Source organism: Takifugu flavidus, chromosome 6 (assembly GCF_003711565.1).
Source record: "Takifugu flavidus isolate HTHZ2018 chromosome 6, ASM371156v2, whole genome shotgun sequence".
Lineage (NCBI taxonomy): Eukaryota > Metazoa > Chordata > Actinopteri > Tetraodontiformes > Tetraodontidae > Takifugu > Takifugu flavidus.
This window is the reverse complement of record NC_079525.1, coordinates 9,764,793-9,790,523: the sequence shown is the minus strand read 5'-3', so window position 1 is coordinate 9,790,523 and position 25,731 is coordinate 9,764,793. Positions and strand designations below refer to the sequence as shown.

Sequence of the window (25,731 nt, the reverse complement as noted above, 5' to 3'; positions counted from 1 at the left end):
CACATGTTCTCTGAGGCTTTTGCTCCTATCACTCACTTACCATGATCCCTTTTTCTATTGGGGATTCTTTATCACTAGTTAGATAATTAGACTACCTAATCAAAAGGCTCAAGGAGCCCCTGTTGAAACCTTCCTTTTCCCCTCTCAGGGAACGTGTCTAAGGACAAGCCAACTGATGAAAATTCATGATTTTGATTACATTTTCATCCTTATCGTCCCAAGAACTGCAGCGTATTACTCAGTGGAATCAAACTGAGAAGCAGACAAGAAAATATGGAGGATGGAGAACATTTCGCAACAAGCATTTTCACTACTGACACCTGAAAGACACCACAGAGATTAACTGCAACCTTCACATAAAGCAAATTATACTAACTTTATTAATAAAATTACACTAGAGATTGGAGTCATTTATTCATAATTTACGGCGAAGTTGTAAAAAGAAAGAAAAATCAGAAGAAAAGATCTCTGCTGTCCCCGTGCGGTCAAACTGTAGCGGAACATCTATTTACGTCTCTCTTTTTTTTCTCATCATCACAAACATCGGGAATATGAATAAATGAATAAAATGTAGTTTGTCCTCCGTTAATTTGCGACATTTGATAATGTCACTCTGATATTAATTGCTGTTAAAGCTTAAAAGCTTCCTGTTCCTTTGCATTACTTGGCAATGAAATACTCTGCGGTACATAGATGGAGAGGAAAGAAGATTCCATAAAATCTATTAGATGAGGTTGGTTAGAGTTTTTGATCACTAGCCTCGTCAACTGTAACTGTAAGCCTGTTGGGCTGTAACCCCCTCCACACCTTCAAACACAACACTAAGCCAGTTATAGAACATTGGCTTCTTTTGCTTGAGAATCTGGCTGTTTGCTATGTGTCTGGGTGGATGGTGTGTCAAATATACCTTTAAACATCACTATTCCTTCTATTAACCATGGTAGGCCGACGTGAAACTGATCGTAGTTCTGCGGTTGGCTTGCAGGTGGCGCTAGTGCTTATCCGCTAGCCGTGCGCTAGTGAGTAGAAGAAGACGCTGAGCTGCAGCGTAGCTGAGACGCTTCCTGACGTTCAGCAGAGGGGGAGAGAGGGAGGAAGAACACAGAATGGCCACCGTGCAGTGCTCCAAGTGCACGGCAGAACGAAAGGGGTTTCGTCGGGAACTTGATTCTTGGCGACACAAATTGATACACTGTGTCGGTATGATTCATGTTAATTTTCACGTTCTATCAAAATATGTCCAGTGTCGAACATTCTGCATCCGAATACAGATCCATCGTTACTCGGAGCTATCTTGGATAGCTAATGCTAGCTAGCTAGTAACCTGGCACCATAGGTGGCCAGCTTTAGCGGTTAAGTTAAACTGGCAAGCTAATATTTACCAGCTGGCTAGCCATTGAACCGCCTGTTTCTTTGTCCCACCAAGCTATCTTATGACTCGCCGGTACCTGCTTTTAGAGAAGATTTTTTTGAGAAAAGGAAGGTTGCTGTAAGCAATATTGGTGCATATTTTAAATTAATACTCGATGTCGTGTCTGTTTCTGGAGAATTGTTGGCTACACCTTGCTAAAAACCGGAGCTAACAAACGAACACCTTGGCTGTTATTTCCCGGGGTGCAGAAGATGGCTAATGTCACTTTAGCATCAGAAAGGCATCGCCGTCCTACCGGTGGGCTCGGTTTTCAGACCTGCTATTTTAAACATTTCAGGCTTTATCCGATATCCCCCGCGGTCTCAGCCACAGCTGTCTCTCGGCGTAAACAACCGTCAGATTGACGAAACAATATGAGCATTTTCAAATATTCAAAATCTAATCACCGTGGGATCGTAAGGACTCTATACTATGCATGTTGTCATTAGCGGCTCGGTTCTGTCAGAACCTGTGACGCTGAGGAGACCTGAAACAAAAATTGACAACTGCTTTATGTGCGTGTTTGCAGGATTTGAAAGCATTCTGGAGGGAATCTGCGGCCAGATGTTGCTTGGAGACCTCACATTGCATGATGGTGGGTTTTATGCTCATTAAATGAGCCATGTAATTACTTTGTTTCATATGTCTTCTAATACATATTTATTCTTAAAAATTATTTTTGCTTTGACAAAATCTCAGTTTCATTTACTGAAACAGCTGGAATATTTGTTTATGACACTACATGCATATTGGATCTGGAGACAATAGAATATATGCATTGATGCTTATTTTTTAAGACGAAGCATGCCTTGTGTGTATGTTGGTGATCGTGAAGGGAAAACTAATGGCTAGCTTAAATTTTACTGAATATGTACCCCAAGGAACCTGTTTTCCCTCTAACGATGCTGTAATGTAAACAACTTTTTTACCTTTTTCTAATTAATTTATAACAATTAAAATGATGTTTTTTGCTAAAGCTATATGATTTTTCTGGTTTAAGGCCACCACAACAAGAAGTAACATATCAAGCCAACGGTTCACAGTCTCGTATTTAAGAGGAAGTCATCACTGATGTTCTGTGCATATAGCTCCTCATTCTTAGCAGTGTATGTCCGGCACTTCCTAAAAATAACTGGGCGATTCTAGTTGATACCAATAGCTCAAATTTGGTTCCATCAGAACACAGCACCTTCTCTCAAGCCCACTCTGAATCACTGTTCAATGGCAAACTGAAGGCGGCCTCTTCATGCACCACCTTGAGCAAGACTTCAGTTCATTGTTTCCCAGTGTAACCAGTCACCATCTGTTTATTGGTGATTGAGGTCACAGTTGGCTTCAGATCGGTAACGCTCCTGCTGTATAGTTTTAGTTTTTTATTATCCTCATGATCGTCCTCACTCCATCAGGCAGGATCGTGCATGCACCTGCAGACCAAATGATTGTCCTTTTGTGTGGCCTTGCAGCCTCGTGCCGGTCTACAGTCTCTTGCCCATGGTGCTACAGAGATTGGAAAGAAATTGATTCCTAAAAAGTACAGCTGAGCAGTTGAGCTCAGGAGTTTTTGTTAAGTGCTGATTGTACTCAACCACTTGGACACCAGCTAATCTGTGAGAGTTACAGGGGATCACATACTTGTTTCACTCAATGAAATGCGCTTTTTATAACTTGTATATTGTGTATTTAATGTATTTTGGGCTGATGTTCTATCTCTTACCAAAATGAATAAACATCATTTCAAGGGTTCATGTGTGACGCCAAATGCCTAAACTCCACCTGGCCTGCACAACAGAATTGTTAGCATCCAGAGACATCAGTGGCTTTAGTTTTGAATAAATAAACGTGACAACAATTTTAGAACCGTTTTCTTTGTTATTAATCTGGATTCTGGGACAATGCATCTTTCAGGTTGTCAACCTGAAGAGGTAGATGACTGGATCCCAGCTGCAAGTGTTACTCAGTGTTCATTCTGCAACTTACCCCTGGATAAACTGGCTGTGAGTAAAGTTTAAACAAGGAAATTATCTGTTTTCTGGGCATATGATTTCAAATTTATCGTCAATAGAAATTGAACGTGCATGATTTTACCGTCACATTCGGCATTTAACGATGAATTGTTGAAAGGAAACTGTGGGCTCCACATGTGAAGGGCTTGTTTAAGGTGTTTTAATGATGGGCTTCCTGGTCGTCACCATTTCACAACTGTTACAGCCTTTGTGGTGAACCTCTGTCAGAACACCTGTAGTTCAGCTCAGGCAGAGCAAGACGACCACCTGCCGTCGACAGACAAGCATCACCTCTGAGCACCACTTTTCTCCCGCACATGCACAAGCTCTTTGCACTGGTCACATGTCTAGCTCACACGTCACCGCTCTCACCATCTGTCCCACACACCCTACAGTGGTGGAAACTTGAGGAAGATCCAGTCATACATTAATGTACAGGTTAAAACGAGCTTTAGGTACTAAAATAACTGGGTGCAGCGCTGAACTTCAGTAGGAGCTGAAGCCAGGCAGGAAAGTGACTCTATGGCTGGAGTTCATCTTTGAATCACAGTTGTTTTCTACAGTTTCACTGTTAGATCTGTCAGGTTTCAATCATTATCAAAGTCATGTTCTGTTGTGTATGACAATCTGTCTGCTTGGTTGATTGTAGGATCAAGCGCCCTCATCCAGGTCACCCCTCTCCTCTCCTGATTATTCTACCGGTCAAGCTCCAACCATCTCTGAAAGCCACCAGTCTGCACACAGATTCCTCCAGGCTGTGTTTCACAACAAAGGTCAGCAAATAGATCCCAAGTTAAGGTTATCATGGTGGTAGCAGATATACAGAGCCCATGTTTTCAGAAGTTCAAAGTAAAATAAAAAGAATTCTATCAATGAAAGTTGGGTTTGTCTTGACAGACGTGCACATTGGCTGTGATTCCAACATCCCTCTGGTTGCTCAGGAGCTGATGAAAAAGATGGTACGTCAGTTTGCCTTGGAGTACGCATGCAAGTGCCTGCTCAACACCAGTGCTAATGGTGTAACAACAAGGACCTCATCACCGCTGTCAGCAACAGCAGACGGCCCTCTGGACCTCACAGTAAGCCGAACCCATGAGAAGGACGCTCAAAGTGAACCTGGTAGGAAAATACATCATATTGATAGTTGTTTTTTTTTTAATCAAATGTTTTTGTTACTGGGATCTGAACTGGTTTTAATCAACTGTTTTTGTTTTTTTTTGTTTATCTTTCAGATGCCGTGCTTGACCTTTCCAACAGGAACTCTGCAGCTTCGTCAATGTTCTCATCCACACAGAAGGCTTCAGGGTAAGACTTTAGTTTCATTACTTGTATTATGTTGTTACGTTTGATTGTTGCTCAGTATTGTTTACAGAATGCATGAGGGCGACAACCCATCGACCACCTTGCTATAATACATAAAAGAAATGACATTGCAAACCCACTGATGACTGAATCATGAATTTGTATGTGAGGAAGTCTTCATTTCCACGTTCAGCACCATTGTGTACTGTACACTGTTATTTTTGAGTGTATAGCATGGCTGTATTATTGGCACTAATGTTATACTCCTGCCATTTTACCGTGCATTGATCAAGTCACAATTGTTCAAAACAACTACTGTACTTCAGAGATGATGTGTAGTCTGTGTTTGGTGAAGGTTCGGCTCAGTTCACTGTTAGTCTTCTAGCTGGTGTGGGTGATTTGATTCAGTGGGGTTGACTCTTTTATCTCTTGAGCGGTAACGTCACAGCAAATGCACCGTTTTATAACATTTTCCAACAACACAGGAGTGCACATTAAGGAGAAAACTGCAGTACTTAACAGTCATTTCACCTCCTTTTTCATGAGTTTGATTATTCAGCCTCCAAGATTTAGGACTCTAACAGAAGGATATCACACAACAGCAGGGACTGTGTGAGCATCAAAGTAACCCCAGCCATTCACAGACTGTCCCTCGTGGACGTGAAGAGGCTTTGCTACCCAGAAAGAATGTGTGTGCATGTACAACACACATCAGCGTGTGTGAGAGTGCAGAAACAAATACATGAAAGATAGCAGTCAGAGTGATGTTACCAACACAAGGCATAAAGGAGTGGACCCCCCCCCCAATCCCATATGCCAAAATCAAATCCCCCCCATCACCTCCATCCTGACCCTGCTATTTGGTCCTCCCATCCTTAGGAGGCAGTGCAGGCAGAAGAAGGTGGAGTACTTTGAGAGGAGCTTGGAGCTGTCTGAGGGGCTGCTGTCCAAGGCCTTGAAGGACATTCGTTCAGGGAGGCTGCAGGAGCAGCGGGCAGCATTACTTTATGGAATACCTCTTCACACGCTGAAGCAAGGTCTGGACGACTGGCCTCAACTTGCACCAGTGAGCCCAGATTTCAGGGATGAAATGACCTCGTACAAGCTGATGTCATCGACGCTTGGTGGGGAAGCCCGACTCGTTTTGCAGAAGGTGGCAGCCTGGGCAGAACAAGCAGAGGTTGGAGGAGAAGCTGAGGATACTGAAGTGTCGGGTTTCTCTTCATCACCTCTGTCTTTGCATCAACCTAAAGGTCGACAGAAAACCATCTCACGGTCATTTCCCCAGCTCAGGGATGCTCTCCAGCTCTCGCCAAGCCCCACCCACAGTGCGGAACCACCCACATCCCTCCGAATTCCTCAGGTCCGGTCCATGTCTGACCACAGCAGATCTATTCCAGCTGAGAACAGCAGCACATCTAAAAATGCATACCAACGCACCTCATCGACAGAAGCGTCCGTTAGCCCATCAACTGTTAGCGGTAGACCTTCATCTCTCTTTAAACTAAAACCTCTGTACTTGCCGAACACCTGTCCCACCAGTGCTATTCAGGCATGTCTTCGAGTGGGGCGACGGGGGTCCTCGCAGGAGGATTCAGAAGACGGCACAGGTGGTCGGGATAAGGACAAGCAACCAAGGAAGAAACGTGGAAGATACCGCCAGTATGACCATGACCTGTTGGAGGAAGCCATCAGCATGGTGATGGCTGGTCGGATGAGTGTCTCCAAAGCCCAGGGGGTTTACGGGATCCCCCATAGCACGCTAGAATATAAAGTCAAGGAGCGTACTGGGACATTGAAGAACCCTCCTAAGAAGAAACCTGCCAATTCCAACTTAGTTGGTTCTGGAACCAGTTCTGTTAACTCAGGGACTCACACCTCGGCTGCTCTGTCAAAGGTGTTCTAGACCTCAAAATGCCTCCAGAACTCCTCAACACTTGAACTCTTCTCTCACAAGATAAAAACACAACACATGCCTTTAGAATATATGTGGAACTTGATATTCAGGTCTCGGTGCGTCCGTAATGTGGTAGTCATACTCTGTCGTGTTTCTCAGTCCTGGACTTTTCTGGTGTTTCATTGATGTGGAGGCCAGAGTCTTGGGAAGATTATATATCTGAAACCTTGATCAGAATATTTATCCACTACTTTTCAAAGGGATCATAACTCCTCATGACCGTGCAGCACATTATACACACACGCTACTTCAGTTTCTGTGGTTTAAACGATTGATCCTCTGCTGCTGATTGTCTCATTAGTACATTAGTGGATGTCAAGAAAATGAAATTACACCAGCATTGTCCTTAAAAGAGTTTCAGGAAGAACTTGATTATGTGCTTAGTTTATTTTCCTTTAAGAAAACACTGAGGTTGATTCTCAATTTTCAGACGGTCCAGGATCAAACATGAGAAATGGCAAAAACATAAAGTGTGACTGTCACATTTGCTAGCTGTTAGGTTTATTAGGTTATTCAGGTTTGAAGAAATTCTTAAAGCTCCATGTTAATGGACCAATGATTGTCATTTACAGCTTTCTATCTCTGGGTATTTCACCCAGGCTACTCAAGTGACTTAGAGCCATTACAACCGAATCAATACTCACTGGTGGACACCTCAACAAACAGGGAGATTGTACACTGCAAACTGCTGTGGTGGCTACACCTTTGACTTTTTAAAAGAGATTATCTTTAAAAGAAAAAGAAAAAGAAAAAAAAGCCATTTTGTGTCTATGTAGTTTTTCCGTGTATTTGTGCAAGCTAGTCTGAACATTATCTTGAGAGTAGTTGAAAAGCAACCATGCAGCATGTTTTTAAATGTGCACTGATAAGCTTGGGTAATGTTTGTTCCTGTGTATGTTCTGTAAAATATTCTGTTATCGCTGATGCTTTGAAATCTGGCTATTGTAGCCGTATTGTGCTGTTGCCGTTGGTCGGTACACCTCAACTCAGCTCTACGTGCTTTTTGTTGGGTTTCTGATAGTTTTTGGTAAAATTTGATGGATACATTTGTGTAAAGATGAGGCTGTATTTGGCAGAACAGCTCTTTTACAGAAGGCTGTTTAGATTGAGTCAAGGTGACTGCAGCTGAGTTCTGCCGGCGCATTTTAACACAGCTTTGTTTTGAACCTCATGCATGACTGCTGCTCAGCCTTTTATGGTACTGGACTTTCACCAGTACAGCCACAGCAAGGTTAATTTTTACTGGAATGTAATGTACAGTAGAGGACGTAAGGATATATATGGTGGTGAACTGTTGCTGTGTGAATATTGCAGCCTGCTGTTGTGAATGGAGAGACTCAGTGCTGTTCTACTTACATGCTTCTTTGGATGAGAAAACGTTGAATATTGCGCCTATGTTCAAGTGGATGCTTTCTTTTACAGTGCTACTACCAAAGCAGCAGTTCAGGGTTACCCACACAAAGCTGCTTCTCTTTATTTTACTGTGATGTGTCTGTCACTCGTGCTCTTTTACATATACCTCTGAAGTGTATCTGCCTGACCCTGTGATGTTCTGCTCAACTTTCTGGGGTCTGAGTCCCAATTAGCTTAAGAGCACCTACTGGGCTGAACACCACCCAAATGTACATACATTGTCACCACTGACATAAACAAAGATGGACTCCACACCTTTTTTCTAGTGTACACTAATGAATCCAAAATTACGGGTATATCGCCACGTGTCATACATTAGTGGATTTCATTTGGAAGCATGTCTAATCTTTAGACTGATCTGATAATTGATAACTACTTCAATGTTGGCAGGCATACGTTCTTAACTTTTGGTGGACAATAAGGTTGATATTTTGGAGGATGAGGAGTACATTTTCTGTACGACATCCCACATCAGGACTTTTTGGTGCAGATTTCTTCATCTTTTTTGCCACCATTGATGCATTAATTGCAAGTTTTTCTTGTGGATCAAGGAACAGAAATTTTCTTGATCCAAACATTTGTTATTATTTATTTTTTCTTTGTGTGTTTGCAACTTTTAGTCTCCTTTTTAAAGCAATGTTTTGAGTTGACTAACAAACCTAAACATCCAAGTTACTATATAATAGTAAACATTTGCAACAAAGTTATTTAAGAGCATATTTTTACATGCATGAGAGAATTTCAGATTAACTTCTCGTTTGTACTACAGGGATCTTTTGTTTGCTCACAAGTAATTTAGTGCACTATGATTTTTTTTAAATGAATTTATTTATTTATCGATTGTGCTGCAGAATTGTGATTATTTGATTGTCGTAGGTCTTTTTTGTGACAAGTCACTTTGATTCAAGGTGAAATTTGTTGTTGCTACAATCGCATGAAAGCTTTTAAATGTGGGAATTTAATTTATTTAGTTCTTAATGATGCCCTTGACTATTGTGGATGCTTAGTGTTAATGTTGATGTGGAATTATTTAGGTGATAAAATATATATTTATTTACTGTATTTTCACGACCATAAGGCGCACTGTATTAAAAGGCGCAGTCTCAGTTATGGGTGCTATTTCTGCATTTAAAACATAAATAAGGCGCACCGTATTATTAGGCGCATGCTGAAACATACAGTACAAATGACAACGGAAGTAAAACAGTGAGTTTCAACACATTTATTGAACAAAATATTCATTCTTCCGCCACAAAACCATCAAAAGTTTTTATCTTCTGTATCTGAACTCTCCTGGTAATCCGCTGGCAGCCGCTGCGCAACAGTTGTCCTTGCGCGTATGGAGAGATGCCGCCTCCTCATTAAGCGAAAACACTAAGATTGCTCGATTGCCATTTTCAGCCGCATATTCGATGGCCTGCAGTTTAAAGTAAGCCTCATTCATACGCGTCTCGCTTGACCGGCGCCATTTAGGGGATCCTTATGCGTAGGTGTGCCGCTAATCGATTGGCGGAGCGTTTACCGTAGTGCACCTACCATAAGCACACAGCAGATTTTGGAACTCAGTCCACGCACAAGGCGCTCCATAGTATAAGGCGTCGATTTTTGAGAAAATCTCAGTGTTTTAGGTGCGCCTTATAGTCGCGAAAATACGGTATATTTGGATATCCTACCATGATTAATGGAATGTAATACTCTGCATTCAGCCCATATACACAGGTATGGACATGTACAGTACTTATGATCTAAGCATTTTTTATGATATTTAAGTCACAAATCATTTGTGGGCAACAAATTGTCAGTTTGAACACTGGAGGTTTTGTGACGGCTCCTATTGGTGAATGTTCTGTTAAGCTAAATTTGGTTGATGCGTTTCTACAATCGTTCCTTCGGCATTTTGCTGAGTGTTATCATTTAGCAACTCATCAATAAAACCCTTCTCTGTTCACTTGTCACATCATTTCTTTGGCACTCTTTTAAAGTTTAGGAAATGTTTCCTTTCAAGGGATTCTCAAGGACATGCTTTCTTTAGCAATCAAGGTTAAATCAGGGTTAAATCAGGGTTTCATCACCCACTGTCTTTCTAATCTGAGCAGCTGTTTCTTCACATTGAAAAGTCTTATCTCAGACTAGTGACTGGGTGGTTTTCTTTTTGTCTGTCTTACATTTATCACACATGATTAGTAATGATAAATTTAAGTGGGCTGCAGGTGTACAGTAAGTATGCACCCACTAAATGATCCTGTCTGAAACAATATTTCCTTGTATTTGGTATCAAATGATTTATAACATAATCCTTCCTGTATTATTAGCACATGTTGACATAATAAACCTTTATTCTTCTTATTTTTACATGTAGCTGCCTGCTGCCGTTGCCTGCTGAAGAATTGGGACAGCCAGAGCGTAGGTGTCATCAGAGCACTGCACTGGATGCTCTTCTGAGCTCACTTTGCCCATCGCACCGGTCTTTACTCTACCAGATTCTGAAGCTGGCACAACAGGAAAAGTTGTTGTTATTTCTAAATGGCAGACATGCTGGTCGACACTGTTACTGTGGCAAAAAAACAGAAGAGAAGGTTGCCCCTAATGTTGCCCCCTTCCATAAATCCCAAAGCTGCTGCTCATACAACCCCTTTAATAATTGTAATGGCCCAGGACAACTGAGCAGCATAACACACAATCCCATGGTCTTCAAGCCAAATGGCAGCCTCCATCTTTACCATTTTACAAACTGTAAAGCCAGTGCTCATCAAGCCTCAGGCTGCTGCTGCTGCTTGCAGACCACTGGGGTGGAAACATACACTCTTCTTTGTCCCAAGAGGTTGCACGTCATTTCATGCCCCAGCCTGGCTGTATGTAACTCCAACAACTTAATGTGTCCATTGGCGTCAACATCAAAACCCTCTTCCCTTTGTACCGTCTCCAGTAGCTTACATCCCTCCTCGACAGCCTGCTGTAACCAGCAAAAGCTCCATGCCTGCCACTGTTATTCAAACTCTTTTCATGTGGGTGAGAACAAAACTGCACAAGGGGTTAGAGATGCAGATCCTCCCTGTCCCGTCCTGAAGAGAGAGCAAAGCCCGTCCCCACCCCCTCTGTCTCCTATACCATCAGATGTGAGTAAGAAATGTGATGAGAAGCCACCCTCCCTCCTTCCCCATAGCCAGGGGGAAGATGACAGTTTGAATTCAAGTCACCAGGAAGCGAGTATGTGTATGGGAACCAAACAAGAACAAGACCGTCATCCACCAACAAATAGTCAATCTGACCCAAATCCAAGTGTGACCATTCTGCAGGATGTGATGAACCGCTTCAGTGAGAAGCTGGAGACAATCAGACCAGCAGAGAAAGATCCATCACTGGATTCTACAGTCATGTGCGTTTCTGAAAACGAACCTCCACCATCCCCTTCAACCAGCCAAAAGGTGCATTTTCATGCCGACGCTCATTTAACTGAAATTATCACCACGGTGCTTCACACAGGTAGCGCTAGCGACTACAATCTCAACGAATTGTTCAACTACCAGGACAGCAAAGATCCCAAGTCACCCAATACGCGCTCTCGCCGTCGTCAAGAAGTCCTTGCAGCTATGGCAACGCCTACTCACGACGCCTACAATAGGAGACATACTTTACAAATCAAACGAGAGCTTGCTATGTTGGACCCATCTCATACCAGAAGAAAGGCTCCCCTATTAAAGAGGGCTAAATCAAAAGAAGAAACTGGTAGCGTTGCTCACTCAGTTACAGATGGACCTAAACAGGAAACGGACACTGAGCTGGAACCTACCAAGAATAACGGAAGTAGCGATGGATCGCTGAAGTTCGCAGTGGCCGAGTGTGGCGAGGATGAAGTTAAAGAGGAGATCAAGGCTGTTGTTATAACAGAGGAGGTCTTAAATGGTAAATCGGAGACAGAAGAAATGTTGATATCACAGGAGGAAACTACAGATGCTCATGTAGAAAATCAAACAATGAGCCTTGAGCTGCAGAGCATTTGTGTAAATAAAGGTTCAAGAGAAGGTGGTTTTCAGACGGAGACAAGCACGACTTCAACTTCAGCAGAACAACCTCGTAAGGTGGGCAGACCCCGTAAAAGAGGTCTGAGTCACAGTGCAGGAAGTGATGGGATCAACCAGGAATCCTTATCAGGGCCTGATGGCAACAGTAGATCAACTCACGGCAAAGATGGGACTGCCAAGGATGCAAGGAGATCTGGGAGAAAAATAGTCCCACCTCAGCGGTTCTCATCTTTTGTAACAGAGTCCAAGAAAATGTTCTTTGTTGCATGTTTTTCTGAAAATATCTTCAACAAGGAAGTAGAAAAGGACCCTGCATTATTCCAGGAACTAGATAGTGAAGAATCAAACTTGAAATCCACAAGTGAGAATCCTCTCACCACCTCAGCTCAGCATCCGCTAGAATCTGCAGATGAAGAATGTGCAGATTGGAAAGCATCCCGCAATCCTTCCTCTGTCCAAGACAAGAGCCCAACAAAGGTTTGTCCAGACGGAGCAGGTTGCGCCGGCCAGGGTGCCGAAATTCTCGGAAGGCTACGATCAACTTCCAAAAGATTGCAGGATTTAAAGTTCACCTCAGAAGCCGCAGCAAATATATCTGACTCCACTACATCTGCTACCTCTGTCCATATCACCTCAAACTGTCAGCTGCCGTTCACTAGTCCCATTAAACTCATGTTTGTATCTCCAGTACAGAATGAGGAAGGAGTCAGGTACAGTCTTAAAGCAGCAGGCCCTGGTTGCAATGGTCAGGCAGAGGATCCCTTTGACCCATGTGAAGAGTCCTCCTGGAGTGGAACATCTCGGAAACACAACAGCCAGGTCACCGAGTTAACTACTCCACAGGTAAAATCTGTAGCTTCCCCAATCAAGACTGTTACCTCACCATCACCCAGAACTGCGTCACCATTCAGGGCTGTTTCACAACCGTTTAAGGCTACTTCCTCACCACCAAGCAGGTCTTCCCCTTTATCTCCATCCAAATTGTCCTCCTCCCCAGCCAAACTCGCCTCCACAGCACTTAAATCCGGTTCCTCTCCGAGAAAGTCGCCGTCTTCGCCAGCCAAGTCACTGAGGTCAGCTTCCTCCTCACCTAAAATATCGCCAAGAAGATCAGGCGAAGGTACTCCTACTAAACTTCTGTGTGACATGTTGCCTTTTGTTGAATCAACTCCTCAGAAAAGGCGTCCAGGTCGGCCGAAAAAGCTGAGACCACAGCTGGAGCAAAAAGTGAAGAGGCCAATAGGTCGTCCACGCAAGCAGAAAGATGCAAATTCAGTCACAGGTGCCAAAAAGTCAAATGGAAACTCTGATAAACCCTCTGATGATGAAGACAACGCCAACAAGAACCTAAAAATAACGGTAGTGTACGGCCGTTCCAGGAGAAACAAACGCACCGTGTCAGAGGGCTTTGACCAACTGCAAACGGAATTCCGTGATGCTTGTCAAGCCGCAGGTCTTAAAGGTGACTTGGGAATTTTAATGCACAGCTCGAACCCCTGCTCAGGTAGCCTCCAATCATCCATGGAACCACTGGAGATCTTAAATTTCGTCAGCCCCCCGAAAGAGTCTGCGACGCAGTCGAGCAGTAACATCAAATGTCAGAAGCGGGACGACTCTGCACCAATAAGGAAACCAGGAAGACCTGCAAAGGTTAAAATCTCTGGGATCTCTGTCACGGTAACCACCGTGTCTCCGAGACAACGTAAAATTCAGATTAGAAAAAATAACAGACAAGCTCCTGAAACACTGATTCGTACAAAAGTGTGTTCCCCACAATTTAAAGCCACTAAAGGGCCTTTGGCAATGCACTGTAAACCAGCCGGCAGAGTCGCTCCCACGGACATCAGGGCAGAAACAAAAGATGAAGGTAAAGACAGAGTGGCAGTGCGTCACTCAGCAAGGGTGCGGAAGCCCTCCGTCCACTTTCTGCATGCTGTGGCCACCTCTGCCTATAGATCATACAGCCGCAGCAATGCGCTGCTACGCCGATCCAAGCAACTTCTGCTCAACAAGGTTAGCAATGAAAGGAAACAGGCGGAGCATGTGAGCAACACAGAGGTTAGTGGGGAGGACAGGATCTGTGGACTCAGGAAGCAGGACATCGATGAAGAGCTCAGCAGAATGGCAGGGATGACTGTCGACTCCATCTTCAGCCCAAAAGAGGCACTAAAATGGTGGGCTGCATCAGCCGAGGAAAAGACCATGAACCGGGAGCTTGCAAGACGAATAAGACTCATCTCTGACACTTGGGTTTCAGACATGGTGGGGAACCAGGGAAAAGAAACTGCTTTAAACTCTAAACTGAGTGGTAAATGTGACAGGAAGAGCAGACCCCCGTCGGTGGTCCGAGCCTTGTTTGACTGTTCTCCTAATAAACCCAGGTCCTGTAGCATGCAGCAGCTCTGCTCCTGGTTTATGAAAACCACAGAAACCCGTTCTCTAGCAATTGTGAAGAAAACAAGTTCACGGAACCCTTACGAAGTGATGCATTTCCCTCGTTCCGGCGGTGACAAAAGCATCTGCCACAGCCCTCAGACCGAGCGACTCCGCAAACACGTCAAGAAGTTTGCGAAAATCGTGCCAAAAAGTCCTCTGGAACACCGACTAAAGCAAAGAAGGATGAGGAGGGACTCGCAACACTCAACACATGCTTTTAAGAGAAACCTTTTCCCTTCTGAGGTCACAGAAGACAAACAAGTAGCCAAATGGGAAAGTAACAGAGTCTTCAGCAAATACCGGGCCACTCTACGTAGAGCCAGGACCAGGTTCTTAAACCAGAGGGACAGGATCATGTGGCAGAGGCGGAGGAGCCAGAAAGACATTGCTGATGCCAGCAATCAATCCGATGACCAGCTAGCACTGGGATCAGACCCCAGACGGAAGACATTACGCACATCAAAGCATTATCGGCATTTGGCCAACCGCTGTGCCACCAGTTATGTGGTTGAAGATGGGCACCCTGTGGACGTCCCCAAAGAGCAGAAACTCTGCTGTCAAGCTTGGAGTCCTGAAAGCCTAAAAGAGTGTCGAGTGTTTCTAAGGAAGATCAACTCTCCAGACAGCGAGTTGGCAGAGGAGGAGTGGGACTCCTGCACAGTCACCCTGGATGATGGGTCGCCTTCCGCAGACCTCGTTGCTGGGCGGCAGAGAGAACTGGATGAAGTGGTTAAAGCTGTGAGAAAAATGAGCTCGAACAGGCCCGCTCAGAGGAAGGAAGCAGGTTCCGCCACCGGAACGGCCCCGGAGCGGAGTGAGGTTCCAACGAAGAGGCAGAGGGGCGATAACAAGTTCCCGGGGGGCGTCTCTACCGAATCACCTCAGCCGCCACCAGCGAAGCTGTTGAGACAATCGCGGATGAAGGGCCTGACAGGGCCGAGATGGTGCGACTTTGTGTTCGGTAACTATTTTCTTTTCCTAAATATTTTCATGGAGTTTTTACAAATGACTGTAGTCACTCCCCTATTTTTGTTGTTGTAGAAAACTAAATGGAGCCCCTCTGACCTGGGAAAGGAACTGTGGTTCTTCAAGGTGCCTTTGTGATAAGCTGACCGGTTGACCGACCATCCCGCTGGTTCGTCTTCCACTCAGCAGTTATGTAGCGGTCTAATTTAACAAAAGCTTGATATTGCACTATGATCCATGAATATACTGTATATGTACAGAATGGTTCTATTTTCAGCTTAGCTTCAGTTTCTTGATGATCAAATCAGCACATCAAAGTTTAAATGGCAAGAATCTTTTTTGTTTTTGAGTCCTGGCAAGACTTCTTGAAACAGTGCCATGTCCCCAAAACTTATATCTTTATGAGGACCATCATTCCTTAGTCTATTCTTTTAACCTGGAACTTTAAATATTAATGTTGTAATTTATTACATCCCCCTGAAATGTACAGCTCTAAATACCTTTTAATATATATTTATAGTTGTTTTGGCACTGTTTAAAATGCTAATTTAATGATTAGTTTCCTTTTAAAGTCTATTGCATTGACTTTAGCTGAATGTTTGCATTATTTTTATTTTATTTTTTATTCTGCCACTTCTACCCCCGCCGCTGCCAGTTATAATTATAAAAAGTTCTCTTTTCTCTCAGTAGCTGTTTATTTGCTGACCTAAGAAGAATGCAAAGTCGGCACACACCACAGATTCGAAATGTCAAATTAGCCGTGGTGTTGAAAAGGACATGAACTGGTTTGTTGGACGTGTTCTCCCTGTATTGAATGTTGATTTCACATCTGCTTGTTGCACTGTTACATCTGAGATTCCCCCCACCCATTTTGCACACCCATGCTTCAAACCTTACTGTAAAACTAGAGTATTTGGTGCAATACAAACCCAAAAGATTTATAGGTATATATAGTTATTTTGTTGTTGGTGACAGGTGAATGATGTAAGTACAGACGTCCTGAGACGTTATTGCAGTCGTTTCCAGTCATGTGATTGTTGCAATACTTTTTCCCTCTAAACCACCTGCATTAGTATCAGTGAAGCTACAACTGATGGTTATTACTTTAACATTAATGTTCTGAGCACTTCTTAGTTGAGCACAGGTGTCATGTTGAGTCCTGATTTTCTGAAGCTGCATGTCTGCAGGCAACACTCCGCTGCAGAGCCCCCGATCACCTAAAACACTAATCAGTCCCACTGATCTAAGGCTGCAGGTTGGAACAAATGTGTTGACGCTCATGCTTTCTAGTTAAGTGTAGAAGAACCCGGTGCTACATCTGTTTTTATTTGTTTTTATACTGTCCATTACAGATGCATTAAAGAGGCATCAGAAAGCTAAATAAAGTTTTCTAAGCAAGTAATTATTTTGTATATGAGGTTTCCTTTTTTCTGAGACAACTTGTGTGTAGCGTTCACGTAAAAGTCACACTCAAAGGTTAACCAACATTTTAATCATTAAAACCACTGTAAATAATGAGTTGATAAAAGATGTGACAAGATATGGTTGATAAATGGACGTTTAAGACGCGTTGGCCTCCTGGAAAATGAGAGGGTTGAGGTCCAGCTTTGTCTTTTCTAAAGCTGCAGTCTTGGCCCTGCGGGAGGGACGCATCACAGGAAGTGACTCTGGAACATTCTCTCCATCACTGAGAAAAACAAGACTGATGTAAGAACCGCTGGGACGTTCAAACACAGTTGTGTCGACTGAACCGTTACCTCTCCTCAGACGACTCCGTCCTCCTGCTCTGCTTTCTTCCTCCTTTGGCCGTGGAGGCTTTTTTCTGACCTGAGTGTTCCCACAACACTGTTACAGAATAGATTTCCATTTGATTCTGAAGAGTGTTAATAATGTGTTACCTCTTTTCGGTTTCTTGGCAGATTTAGATAAATCATCTGTTGCAAACTCTGGAGAAAAAAAAAAAAGTGTAAATCAACTTTTTAAAATAAAGTGTGTGTGTGTGTGTGTGTGTGTGTGTGTGCACGTGGGTGTACCGTCAGCATTGACATCCACTGGCTGTAGCGCAGTAGCACTGAGGATCTCCGCCTGTTCTTTCGAGTCTGCCAGTTGGGAGATAATCTTCTCGAGAGCACGGAGACAGACGCGATCCTTCACCACCTGAAGAAAAGAAAAACTAGCACTGAAGTGCTGACACAGTTGTTTCCTGAACCACCCACAGGTGGATGTAGAAATAATCTCTTTGTTGGAACAACGAAATGCAGCACGTTTAAAATTCTCAACAGCCGCTGAAAGAACTGTGATAAATAACGCTTATTTATTTTCACTTTAGCCAGACACAAATCCACCATTTATCACAGGCTACAAACACTAAACCCCTGCAAAAACAATTCCATCAATCTTGTGTTTAGTACTAATTAAGAAATGGTAAATCAGTTCTGCCTGGATAGATAAGCACACTGGTATACTGATGCACTGGTCTGAGCTCCACATAGCCATGATCCTCACAGTTTTTGCTGTTTCACATCTATTAAATGCATCGGCACCTGCACGAGCTGCTGCAGCAGCGTCTGCAGGTCTGTCCTGACGGTCTCGTCACTGCTCAGCTCCAGGTTGCTTAGAGTCTTGGCGTAGAGACGGACCTCTGGAGCTGTGGCATCCTTTAACATCTCGCCACACATGCGCACTGCCAAGTAGTCATGAACACACACCTCCTAAAGACACACAAGAGACTCAATATTTAAGAAAATGACCGCCTGTGAACCTAAAAGTTTGAGCACTACGCGCTGTCGGTCAACATAAATACAGACGTAATGAGCCTGTAAGTGATGGACCAGGGATGTGTCTTACCCCTGTGTTAGGTGAGGGTTTAATAAGTGCGCTTGGTCGGGTCAGCTCCACAAGCAGCTCCACCACATTGTTAATGTCCACCTCAGCCAGTGGAGAGGTGGCAGGAGCGTTCATCAGTGTCCGAACAGTTGGCAGGAAACTCTCTTCCACAACCTCCTGGTGAACCCTAAAACAAAGATTTTCTCTGACTGTGAGCTGCCCATCATTTCACCAGAGAAGGTCAACAACCACTAATGGAAACATCTGGAACAAAAGAGACCAGGTACCTGCTTTCTCTGGCGTAGAGCTGAAAGAAAACGCCTAGACAGTGCCGAAGTCTAGTGTCGTCCTCCGTAACAGGATTGTACCACAGCAACACCAAACGGGAGAAAATCTTTGCGCTGCTTATGCGTCCGGTGTACATTAGCTTGGCCAGGCCCTCCGCTGTCTCCGTGCGCAGGTCGGACACCTAAAAACAACCAACGGCCTTCAGCTGCTTCATAGGCATCCAAAAGAAAACATCAGCTTTTCACCTCCTTCCTACCTCGCTGTCCAAGAACTCTGAAAGCATCACAAGAACACTCTGGGCGCCGTCCTCGGGCACATCTGCCTTCTGCTCTGGGGCCGCCACCTCCACTTCCTGCCGGTCTGGTGACTGGGATGAAGGGGCGGCTTGAGTGGCGGCTGCTTCGGAAAGAAGCTGGAAACCGAAGAGCAACAGCAGGTCTATGATGGCTCGCAGGGCGCTGATGCGGATCTTCACTTCATCCAGCTGTGCGATCTAGACACAAACACCATAGAACTTTAGTTATTCTGTATGTTTCATACCTGGATTACATTTAATATACTTTACCTCCTGTAACTATTGGTCAATGCCCATGCCAGTTTTATTTCTTCACCTGGTTGTTTCTTATCAACAAAATTCAAAATGTTCTGTCGAAGTGTTTATTATTGTAAATGACCCAAAACCAAGGAGAGAACCATACAGACTTGATTGTAACAGACTTTCAACTGTTGCAATTCCCAGATAATTTTAAAGTGTTTAAACATCATGCATTGAGTAATGACTGTTTTCTTTTTACACACGGCTGACTAAACGATGGTATTCACCTGTAACAGCAGGACCAGGTGGGTTTTGGCCACTTCTTTACTGTGCAGAGTGCACGTTCCCAGGCAAACGACAGCCATGTTACGAACAGCAGGGTGAGCGTTGGCTATACTGGGCAGAACCTGTTCAGGAAGAATAAGAACAACTTTAGCTCCACTCTGACTGCGTTAACCAAAATGATGAAGAAGATGAAGGCTGGGGTCCGCAGCATTAATGAACTACATAGAGATTCTGTTCAGAGTGGTCATACCAGTGAGGACATGAGAGCGCTGATGGTGGGACCGCTTCTAGTCTTCATGCTCAGCTGCTTCAACAGTTCCGCGCACATTGTCAGACATCTTAGGAGAGTTTCTGGGTCATTCTGGTAAAAAAAGAAAAAAGGAGCATTTTGTTAACTTTTTAATTCTATCTGAAAAAAGCACAGAAATGATGGTTCTCCTGGTGTTGTGTACCTTTTCAGTGTGTGCCTCCTTGTCATCTCCCTGACTGCTCTCTTCAATTTCCTGGAGGATTTGGTCCCTTTGCTTCTCCAGTTCTGTGATAGAGTCCTTGATTTTTGCAGCGTGAGTGAAATCCTGAGCGGAAATACACTCCTCCAAAGTTTGCTTGGCCTCCAGGATACGAACCTTGACCTCTGCAAGCTGGATGGGACATAAACAGGTTGTATTCTTGATTTACAACTCTCCCAGGACTGTTGTAGCACCTCCAACAACAGCTGAGACTCCGCAATAACACAGGCAACCCTCCTGAGGTTCCTTGGCATAACATTCACCCTCCAGCTCAGCTGGAGTATCATGAGGATGAAGGAGTGTAAATTGACAAATTCAATCAAGATTGAATATCAGAAGATATTCAATCTTTTCTTGAAATGTAATTTTCTGGATGTGAACATTAACGACCCACCTGGACCTGCTGCCGGCGGCTCTCGTTCTCGTCCACTGGCTGACTGGACCCCGTTATTGGCTCCCTCACCTCTGAGATGATCTCTGCCACCTGGGAAAGATGGACGGAATCAAATTGAGCTGCAGAAAAGTGTTTGGTGTAAAATGCAACCTACAGTCTGGATGCACCGATGATCATCAGGGATGAGGGAGAGAAGTTTTTCAGTGAGGAGGAAGACCAAAGAGGGCGGAGTCTGTGGGAGACCCAGCATCTCCTGCAACACTGACAACACACGTTTCCTACAAAACACACAACACAATTAGTGTCAATCAAAACAGATGCTGTGATTAAATTCCATCAGAATTTATTTGGCTGCTGCACTATACCTGCCGCCCTCCTCCTTGGTGTCCAGACACCCAATGAGGTGGATGAGCTGTTGGGAGATGAACTCCTTTGTCATGACCAGCTCCAGCTGGTTAAAGTCTGCCCTCTGCTCCTCTGACAGGACTGGCACAGACTTCAGATACCTGCATCAGTGAGGAGACCAGGCAGATCAGTCAACATTGACCTGTTGGTGCAACGTCTGAACGGACCTGATCAAGTCAAGCTTCAACTTCTACCTGAACTCAAACGGTTTTATATCTCACCCATAAAGGTAATCAGCATAAGTTGCAGCATCCGGTAACACCTGCTCCAGCATCTCCTCGCCATCGTCTCCTTTAGCCTTGATGAACTCACACAGAGCTCTCCAGTATAACACGTTCTCACAGGACAGAGAGTCCACAGGGATCAGCCTCCTGTCAGGAAAAACACAATCTAGAACCTCAGACTTTTATCCAGGAGTGTTATATGCAACAACTGGACATCAGTAGTTTGTAGCGGACCTGCTATCAAGCTGCACTTTGTTCTGCTGCAGTTCTTCAGGCAATGTTGCTTTAAAGATGGCCTTCAGCATGTCCAGAGCTGTTTCAGCACAGTTTTCTACATCTAATCTGTGGAGAAGCTCTATGATGTTGCCATCCAGTCGAAGCAGCCACGCTGGCAGAAGACGAGAACAAACCAGTTCCCTCACTGCTTCTACAACACACAATCAGCTAATAAAATTAAAATCAGAAGCTACAGTTTATCAACAGTTAAGACATTTAATAGAATAAACAGTCAAGAGAACACATCACATTAACTGTACATGAAAAACAGTATTATTCATCTTCAAATCAGCTGTGAACATAAACATCAGTTACCGGAAGTGTCACGAAGACCCTGCTGCAGCAGACTGACTCTCTGAGCAATCGTCAAGGCTTTAATATGAACTTTGTCTGCCAGAACCTCAAAACAGAAAACACAAATATAAATACATTTATGTTATGGTTATGTAAATGTCCACCTATACAGCAGCCGTAGAAGTGCGTGTAGATACCTGGTAGGCTAGCTTCCGTACGTTCTCTTTAATGTCACGAGTGCGTTTGATAACTTTGGGGAGAGTGCGAGGCGACATTGCGATGCAAGAAAGGACAGCACGCCGCACCTCAGCATTACTATCGTTTTCCAGAATCAACAAGTATGCTACAAAACAGAGAAGAAGAATATTAGATTAATGGATCACACAGCTTGGGGTTGTTCTGGAGAGAAGCTCAAAAGAGCCACAACACTCACACGTTTAGCAATGAGTTGATGTAAATTTAAAAAAACATACCATTGATTGTTGGACAGTCTGGATCCTTCGGCTGCTGCAGTCGCGTCATGGCCAGCGCAGCCTGAATCCTGACGTTAGGAAATTTGTCTGTGACACGGACAAGCATGGCTTGGTGGATTTGATCGAAAAGGTCATCATCGATCTGGGCATTCTCTGCCATACTGCCCAGCAACTTGTTGATCAGCTGACATGAACGAAAACGCACAGCATGGCTGCTGACTTTATGAGACTGAAATGTAAAAAAAAACAAACAGAGTATTTTATTGTTGGAAAGCTTTTGAGAATAACGAACACAATATTGTTACAAATATAACAATTTCAAAACTAGCAGCTTGTGATCATTTATAAAAAGAAATAATGTTCTTCAGTATTTTACCTCCAACAAGAAGTTGAAGATGAAACTCAAAAATGGATGATCGTCCTCTTCTTCTTCCTCCTCCACATCCTCCTGCTGCTCCTCTTCCTCTGCTTTTGGTGCAGATTGGAAACACGTGGAAAACCTTGCAACAAACTCCATGACATTTTCGACAGCAGGTTCGCGCCTGTAGACGATCATGGCGTACTTCAAGTAGTGGACAAACTCCTCATGGAACTGTGTCTTGTCCTCCAGCTGAAGGATGAGATGAGCGGTTATTTAAAATGTTTTAAGCATTTCATTATTTCAAATGTTTCACTTTAGAAAATAAAAACCTTGTAAGGTAGTCAATGAGTACATAGAACCTAATTGGTCTGCTGATGTATGAAAACCAGTAAAGTTGTGATTCCAAGGCTGATCTGACCTTATTGTATCGGCTCTTCAGGCTGGCCACAAGCTTTGCTTTGTTATTGTGGCCCTTCTGAGCTCGTTGAAACGCCTCTTTAATGTCGATCTCATTGTCTGCAGTCATGTTACCTTCCAAGTAAACACAATTACAAACACGATTGAATCAGAAGAACCAGAACCTTCAGGTCTCTGTCGCATCGTCAGCGAAACGAAACATAAGAACACGAAAGCAAACTCAACATAACTTGCGATGTAGAAATCAGCTCCCCAGACACGGTGAAAACATTTTTTTCGTCTTACATAATGTTGCAACATTAGTCTTTTTGGAAATAAATTTTGGAAATGTACCTTTATGCTACTTGACTTCGCTGCGATAAACCGCCTGTTTTCAAATTCAACTGCCGTCTGATCTCGCGAGAACTCTTCCGTTTGTATCGGTGAATTTTGATATCAATTTAACGCCCCACACTGCCCCCTGCTGTACGGAAGAACGTACACCCGATCTACAACAACAACTATTAGTAGTACCTGTACTACCACAACTGCTACTAGTGGTACTAGTATTACTAGAACTGCTATTAGTTGCACTAGTACTACTAATACTACTTCTACATTCATCTTTGTTAATGCTTTATTGCTTTACAGGTCACAGGGAGAGTGCTGGACCTTATCCCAGCTGCACATGGGTAAAGTCAGGGTCCACCCCTGGATGAGTTGCCAGCTCATCGCAGGGCCCTATGTGAGCAATTATGGGTTCGATACCTTGCTTAAGGGTACCCCGGCATTGTTCTGAACGTGTTCTGGCACATCCCCTTGCTATCAGACCACCTTCTGTGTTTTGGACTGAGAACCCTCCTCTTCTCGGCCCTGTTCCCGACAGACTGAGCAACCACCACCCTACATTATAATTATATTTGAAAATAGTGTAATGTGTATTTTATTGAATCAGTACTTGCTTTGACAAAGATGCTATGTGACAGCTGATGTCTGTCTGTCCGTCCGTCTGCAAATCTGTGAACATAACTCAAAAAATATCATCATATTTTAATTAAATTTTCAGGAAATGTTAATGATGAGCCAAGGAACAGATGTTCAAATTTGGTGATTTGAGGCATATTATTCTTTGATCTGGCTTTGATGATAATGCAACCTACTATTGTGTATATTTGACACTATACTACAGATGTAATGCAATATGCTTCACTATTGAAACTTGATTTTTCTATAAATCAATGATTGCAGGTTATAAAAACCATATTGACTCTTAATGGGTTTTTTGATTAATTTGTCCATTTACTATCCACATATTTACAGTTGTAAATTTATTGTAGTTGCCTGTTGAATTAGTTTTGAACAGAATGGCCTTTGCTACATGACAGTGGTCAAAGCAGCAGTTTTGTGATCTGTTGGCTGTGGGAACATTTTTAAAAGAATATTGATTATTCAGTTTCTGCAGAGCAATAAAGACTATAGTGTGCAGCGCCTTTGTAAAGAGGTTAATGGGTGCATGAGAAATCATGTCACAAGCTGACATGGTGTCTTGTTATCTTACAGCAGCCATCTACCTCTGAAAATCAATTCAGAAAAGAGGACTTTCTCTCTGGCTGCTGCTCAGAATCCTCCAGTATGTGGTCGCAGTATTATTTGCAAAGTGTATTAATATGAAATATTTATGCCAGTGGATACTGTATAGTGGCTAAAAGTATCCATTACCAGAGCGCCAGCTGCTGCTTCTCATGAGCCAATGAGACTGTTGGTGTGTTTAAAGTTCCACAGGCAAATTATAGAACCCTCATTTCAGAAAATGAAAATGATTTTGTCTTTTTTTTCTCTTTCGGTCTTTCTCTCCTATCCTCGTCTTCCTTCTCCTGTTTTGCCAATAGTGAAGGATCCCCCCATATGAGCCTGGTCCTGCTCAGGATTCCTTCCTGGTAAAAGAGAGTTTTTTGTGACTGTTGCTTGTTCAGAGGTCAGGGTCATGGGTTTCTGTCAGCATCTAGAGACAAACCTGAACACATCCTATATAAATAAAGTTAAATTAAATTGAATTGAACATGGAAGACACGTAAAGAAGACAAGAGCAGAACTTTGTAGTTGGGGTGAGTTTCTTGTTGTGGTCCTGGCTTTGCTGTATATCTGGAACCTTGTATATCCCCCCCCCCCCCCCTGTCACCCTCTTTACGCTCACCTTGGTTGCAGCCAATCATCAGCTCTCTTTAAAAGGCTGGTCTGACTTCCCTCCAGTCCGAGATAATTACTCATGTCTGTGTCAGTGCCACACCTCACCCTCCTGCTCTTGTCTCCCTGACAGACATTTTGTTGCCCTCCCAGCCTGTCTGTCTGCCTGTCTGTCTGCCTGTCTGTCTGTCTGCCTGCCTGCCTGTCTGCCTGCCTGCCTGCCTGTCCCAACTCACATTTACTGACTCTAGCATGATTTCCCCCCCGGTTTCCTTCATTCTGTATCCGGCCTCACAATTTAGTCTTGTCTGATTATGGTGTTCAACTGGCTTTAAGAAAAACATACGGGCTAATATTTACAAAGGAAATGCTCTTCCTTCTTTAATGTATTGGGTTGAAGAAGCAGAGTCCAGAATGGGATGAATGTGTGTATAAATGAACGCATCACTTGTACCACCCAGAGTGCTCTCCATGCTTCCACAGTTGTAACGTTAGAGAATAATCAAAGAGAATATTTTTTAAAAAGCTTATTGTCACTTGACTGATCAAACAGAAAACCCAAGTAAATATTTTATCTCAATATATAATTTGACAAAGTGAATTTGCTCCAGACAAGCTTTGCTCCTAATTTCTGACAGTTGTGAAATCTGCAGTTTCCTTCTGAAAAAATTCACGAACATCCATCATCTATCCATCCATCCTCCAAACACACCTCCTTAGCCTGTGGGAGGAAGTCCACATGGGGAGAAGATGCTCTCCACCAGATCCACA

The 25,731-nt window shown here is 43.6% G+C and overlaps 2 protein-coding genes across 3 annotated transcripts; one reads left to right on the top strand and one right to left on the bottom strand.

Moving 5' to 3' along the window:
* The first annotated feature begins 1,025 nt into the window (after positions 1-1,025).
* On the top strand, positions 1,026-16,912 carry lcorl (ligand dependent nuclear receptor corepressor-like). 2 transcript variants are annotated; one of them, XM_057035046.1, is made up of 8 exons: positions 1,026-1,200; positions 1,941-2,006; positions 3,317-3,405; positions 4,064-4,187; positions 4,312-4,533; positions 4,647-4,719; positions 10,446-15,505; positions 15,586-16,912. In XM_057035046.1, the coding sequence occupies exons 1-8, from the start codon at positions 1,107-1,109 to the stop codon at positions 15,591-15,593; spliced, it is 5,736 nt and encodes a 1,911-aa protein (XP_056891026.1). In that variant the 5' UTR covers positions 1,026-1,106; the 3' UTR covers positions 15,594-16,912. The 2 variants fall into 2 exon arrangements, with proteins under 2 accessions (XP_056891026.1, XP_056891027.1); XM_057035047.1 differs by lacking the exons at positions 10,446-15,505; positions 15,586-16,912 and adding an exon at positions 5,596-10,034.
* A 68-nt stretch (positions 16,913-16,980) lies between these two features.
* On the bottom strand, positions 16,981-23,225 carry ncapg (non-SMC condensin I complex, subunit G). Its single transcript, XM_057035048.1, has 22 exons — positions 23,131-23,225; positions 22,799-22,911; positions 22,396-22,629; positions 22,020-22,248; positions 21,744-21,889; positions 21,568-21,652; positions 21,211-21,403; positions 20,974-21,123; positions 20,713-20,853; positions 20,502-20,625; positions 20,348-20,437; positions 19,897-20,085; positions 19,695-19,805; positions 19,447-19,566; positions 18,881-19,117; positions 18,624-18,805; positions 18,358-18,523; positions 18,054-18,221; positions 17,544-17,667; positions 17,409-17,456; positions 17,268-17,337; positions 16,981-17,197 (listed from the first exon to the last, which is right to left on the bottom strand). The coding sequence occupies exons 2-22, from the start codon at positions 22,904-22,906 to the stop codon at positions 17,071-17,073; spliced, it is 3,042 nt and encodes a 1,013-aa protein (XP_056891028.1). The 5' UTR covers positions 22,907-22,911; positions 23,131-23,225; the 3' UTR covers positions 16,981-17,070.
* Positions 23,226-25,731: the final 2,506 nt, after the last annotated feature.

What these genes read in the sequence shown, in the direction of transcription:
- ncapg (XM_057035048.1), bottom strand. Translation starts at nt 22,906, where the DNA reads ATGACTGCAGACAATGAGATCGACATTAAAGAGGCGTTTCAACGAGCT. An exon ending in AGGAGGCACACACTGAAAAG is followed by an intron (nt 19,806 to 19,896) that starts GTACACAACACC and finishes TTTTTTTACCAG; the next exon opens with AATGACCCAGAAACTCTCCT. An exon ending in CTCTACGCCAGAGAAAGCAG is followed by an intron (nt 18,524 to 18,623) that starts GTACCTGGTCTC and finishes TCTTTGTTTTAG; the next exon opens with GGTTCACCAGGAGGTTGTGG.
- lcorl (XM_057035046.1), top strand. Translation starts at nt 1,107, where the DNA reads ATGGCCACCGTGCAGTGCTCCAAGTGCACGGCAGAACGAAAGGGGTTT. An exon ending in TACCCCTGGATAAACTGGCT is followed by an intron (nt 3,406 to 4,063) that starts GTGAGTAAAGTT and finishes GGTTGATTGTAG; the next exon opens with GATCAAGCGCCCTCATCCAG. An exon ending in GGCTGTGTTTCACAACAAAG is followed by an intron (nt 4,188 to 4,311) that starts GTCAGCAAATAG and finishes TTGTCTTGACAG; the next exon opens with ACGTGCACATTGGCTGTGAT.